Source organism: Sebastes fasciatus, unplaced genomic scaffold (genome assembly GCF_043250625.1).
Source record: "Sebastes fasciatus isolate fSebFas1 unplaced genomic scaffold, fSebFas1.pri Scaffold_40, whole genome shotgun sequence".
NCBI classification, from domain to species: domain Eukaryota; kingdom Metazoa; phylum Chordata; class Actinopteri; order Perciformes; family Sebastidae; genus Sebastes; species Sebastes fasciatus.
Genome location: NW_027428228.1, coordinates 77,501 through 81,962, shown reverse-complemented (window position 1 = coordinate 81,962; position 4,462 = coordinate 77,501). Strand labels below are relative to the sequence as shown.

General features: G+C 49.0%; 1 protein-coding gene across 1 annotated transcript; it reads right to left on the bottom strand.

Moving 5' to 3' along the window:
* Positions 1–1,339: 1,339 nt before the first annotated feature.
* LOC141763778 (histone H2A-like) lies at positions 1,340–1,762 on the bottom strand. The gene has a single exon (XM_074628510.1). It carries the CDS (start codon positions 1,760–1,762, stop codon positions 1,379–1,381), a length of 384 nt encoding a protein of 127 aa, XP_074484611.1. The 3' UTR covers positions 1,340–1,378.
* Positions 1,763–4,462: the final 2,700 nt, after the last annotated feature.

Below are 4,462 nucleotides of genomic sequence, written 5' to 3'. Positions count from 1 at the left end.
CACGTCCCTGGTCCGTATGATGGGCCACCGTCGGGTCAGAGGAACACGTCCGTGGTCCGTGTGATGGGCCACCGTCGGGTCAGAGGAACACGTCCGTGGTCCGTGTGATGGGCCACCGTCGGGTCAGAGGAACACGTCCCTGGTCCGTGTGATGGGCCACCGTCGGGTCAGAGGAACACGTCCCTGGTCCGTGTGATGGGCCACCGTCGGGTCAGAGGAACACGTCCCTGGTCCGTGTGATGGGCCACCGTCGGGTCAGAGGAACACGTCCGTGGTCCGTGTGATGGGCCACCGTCGGGTCCATATTCACCTATCCGTCTGTCTGAATATACCTGTATTCACCTGTCTGTCTGAAACGCTACGTTTTAGCACATTTCAACAGAATTGCGTTGCTAGGCAACAGCTTGTGTTCATGTTCACTTCCTGTCAGCTGATGTTATTTACATACACTGCAACAGGAAATAAACTGGGACACATTTAGTATGTTTATGTTTAAAACCGTGTAATGATCTATATATTGTATATTTGTGTCATCACAAATGGACAGAAGTCCTGACGGCTTGTTTCAAACGCTCAGGTTCTGAATACGGGCTGTGTGATTCTCTGTATATTGAGTGTTTTGATAGTTTAACAGGATTGATATATAAAGAACTTAAACCTGCTTTATAATATAAAAGACATGAAAATCTGACTTTATACAATATGGGACCTTTAAATTTAAGTTCTGTTAAATAGAAATATAATATAGTGATGAAATGGGAATCAAATGTATAAAACACATTCGTCATTGCACAGGAACATTCTGTGAATATTAAATATAACCAGTTACTTACTACTTATTTTGGTGTTAAATGTTTTCATATATTTATCACTCATGTAGATATACATTCATTTATATTTCTTTTTCTTTTTGAAAAAAATTCTATTTATATTTTACTGACAGTTTATGTATCTTTATGAACTTATGTATGTCTTGTTTTCCCACAATAAGAGGCCAGTGAATGTGTGTTAATAGCTGCTGGTTTAGGGGTCAGAACCGGTTCACACTGGGCCTGTAGAGATGAAGAAGCATCAACACTCTAAAGGTTCATCAGACTCTATAATCACTGCTCTATTAACTCATCATATCAGAGTAATACAGCCACAGTATTGTAGTGTGTGACTGAATGATGACAGTAAGTGGGGAGTTGTCTCTCTAGTTGTTGTTGTGTGGCTCTTAGAAGAACAACAACAACGGCTCTTATAAGAGCCGTTGTTGTTGTTGTTGTTGTTGTTGTTGTTGTTGTTGTTGTTGTTGTTTGGCTCTTATAAGAGCCGTTGTTGTTGTTGTTGTTGTTGTTGTTGTTGTTGTTGTTGTTGTTGTTGTTGTTCCGGGAGTCTACTTCTTGTTGGCCTTCTCGGCCTTCTTGGGCAGCAGGACCGCCTGGATGTTGGGCAGCACGCCGCCCTGAGCGATGGTCACTCCGCCCAGCAGCTTGTTGAGCTCCTCGTCGTTGCGGACGGCCAGCTGCAGGTGACGGGGGATGATACGGGTCTTCTTGTTGTCGCGGGCAGCGTTCCCGGCCAGCTCCAGGATCTCAGCGGTCAGATACTCCAGCACCGCCGCCAGGTACACCGGAGCTCCGGCACCGACACGATGGGCGTAGTTACCCTTCCTCAAGTGTCTGTGGACACGGCCGACGGGGAACTGAAGACCGGCCCGAGAGGAGCGGCTCTTCGCCTTGGCTCGAACCTTTCCCGCTCCCTTTCCGCGTCCAGACATCTTTCTTTCTTATTCTTCCATTGAGTTTAAGAGAAATATGTCAAAATGGCGTCGAAACCGTCTTTGTCCACCAAGCTGCTCTCTGATTGGTCACAGCGAGCGTATCTACCATCGACCAATCAGAAGGGAGCTCACGTCAACTTCCTGTATTTACTACAGGGCTTCCGCTATAAAAGGATACTTCAAAATAAAACGAGACGATTAAACCGGATCAAAGAAAGAAAAGATGTAATAAGACTTTATTGATCCCAGAGGAGAAACACAGAGTAAGAACAATAACTAGAAACAGTACAGACCTCTTCCTGCCAGGCTGTTGCTATGGAAACAGCTTTGGTTTACTGGGACATGTACTCAGGAACAGGATGTACACCTGTGTTTATACAGGACAGGTATTTGTGTAGTATTTGTGTAGTACTGTATCACAGATACTGTAAACAGAACAGTCACCTTTTCCATGGTGTGATACGGTCGAAAGTCCCGGAACAGGCAAGTAAGTGGACCTTGAGTAGAGATTGTTTCGTCAACATGAGGATTCATCTTATAGAGTTAAGGTTGGTGACCTGTCTACCTGTCCTCCAACCTGTCTACCTGTCCTCCAACCTGTCTACCTGTCCTCCAACCTGTCTACCTGTCCTCCTACCTGTCTACCTGTCCTCCTACCTGTCTACCTGTCCTCCAACCTGTCTACCTGTCCTCCAACCTGTCTACCTGTCCTCCAACCTGTCTACCTGTCCTCCAACCTGTCTACCTGTCCTCCTACCTGTCTACCTGTCCTCCTACCTGTCTACCTGTCCTCCAACCTGTCTACCTGTCCTCCTACCTGTCTACCTGTCCTCCAACCTGTCTACCTGTCCTCCAACCTGTCTACCTGTCCTCCAACCTGTCTACCTGTCCTCAAACCTGTCTACCTGTCCTCAAACCTATCTACCTGTCCTCCTACCTGTCTACCTGTCCTCCTACCTGTCTACCTGTCCTCCAACCTGTCTACCTGTCCTCCTACCTGTCTACCTGTCCTCCTACCTGTCTACCTGTCTACCTACATGTCCTCCTACCTGTCTACCTGTCTACCTGTCCTCCAACCTGTCTACCTGTCCTCCTACCTGTCTACCTGTCCTCCTACCTGTCCTCCTACCTGTCTACCTACCTAATGATAGTGTTGGGGGGGTGTCTCTGGAGGGAGGACTGTCAGTGTTGATGACTTGGAGACTTTCTCTCTAGATTTAGTGACTTTTGGAGCTGGTTAGCAGCTGGTTAGCAGCTAGTTAGCAGCTGGTTAGCAGCGAGTTAGCAGCTGGTTAGCAGCTAGTTAGCAGCTGGTTAGCAGCGAGTTAGCAGCTGGTTAGCAGCTAGTTAGCAGCTAGTTAGCAGCTGGTTAGCAGCGAGTTAGCAGCTAGTTAGCAGGGAGTTAGCAGCTGGTTAGCAGCTAGTTAGCAGCTGGTTAGCAGCGAGTTAGCAGCTGGTTAGCAGCGAGTTAGCAGCGGGTTAGCAGCGAGTTAGCAGCTGGTTAACAGCGAGTTAGCAGCGAGTTAGCAGCGAGTTAGCAGCTGGTTAGCAGCGAGTTAGCAGCTGGTTAGCAGCTAGTTAGCAGCTGGTTAGCAGCTGGTTAGCAGCGAGTTAGCAGCGGGTTAGCAGCGGGTTAGCAGCTAGTTAGCAGCGAGTTAGCAGCTGGTTAGCAGCTAGTTAGCAGCTGGTTAGCAGCTGGTTAGCAGCGAGTTAGCAGCTGGTTAGCAGCGAGTTAGCAGCTGGTTAGCAGCGAGTTAGCAGCTGGTTAGCAGCTAGTTAGCAGCTGGTTAGCAGCTAGTTAGCAGCTGGTTAGCAGCGAGTTAGCAGCTAGTTAGCAGGGAGTTAGCAGCTGGTTAGCAGCTAGTTAGCAGCTAGTTAGCAGCTGGTTAGCAGCGAGTTAGCAGCTAGTTAGCAGGGAGTTAGCAGCTGGTTAGCAGCTAGTTAGCAGCTGGTTAGCAGCGAGTTAGCAGCTGGTTAGCAGCGAGTTAGCAGCGGGTTAGCAGCGAGTTAGCAGCTGGTTAACAGCGAGTTAGCAGCGAGTTAGCAGCTGGTTAGCAGCGAGTTAGCAGCTGGTTAGCAGCTAGTTAGCAGCTGGTTAGCAGCTGGTTAGCAGCGAGTTAGCAGCGGGTTAGCAGCGGGTTAGCAGCTAGTTAGCAGCGAGTTAGCAGCTGGTTAGCAGCTAGTTAGCAGCTGGTTAGCAGCTGGTTAGCAGCGAGTTAGCAGCTGGTTAGCAGCGAGTTAGCAGCTGGTTAGCAGCGAGTTAGCAGCTGGTTAGCAGCGAGTTAGCAGCTGGTTAGCAGCTAGTTAGCAGCTGGTTAGCAGCTAGTTAGCAGCTGGTTAGCAGCGAGTTAGCAGCTAGTTAGCAGGGAGTTAGCAGCTGGTTAGCAGCTAGTTAGCAGCTGGTTAGCAGCGAGTTAGCAGCTGGTTAGCAGCGAGTTAGCAGCGGGTTAGCAGCGAGTTAGCAGCTGGTTAGCAGCGAGTTAGCAGCGAGTTAGCAGCTGGTTAGCAGCGAGTTAGCAGCTGGTTAGCAGCGAGTTAGCAGCGGGTTAGCAGCGAGTTAGCAGCTGGTTAGCAGCGAGTTAGCAGCGAGTTAGCAGCGAGTTAGCAGCTGGTTAGCAGCGAGTTAGCAGCTGGTTAGCAGCTAGTTAGCAGCTGGTTAGCAGCTGGTTAGCAGCTGGTTAGCAGCGAGTTAGCAGC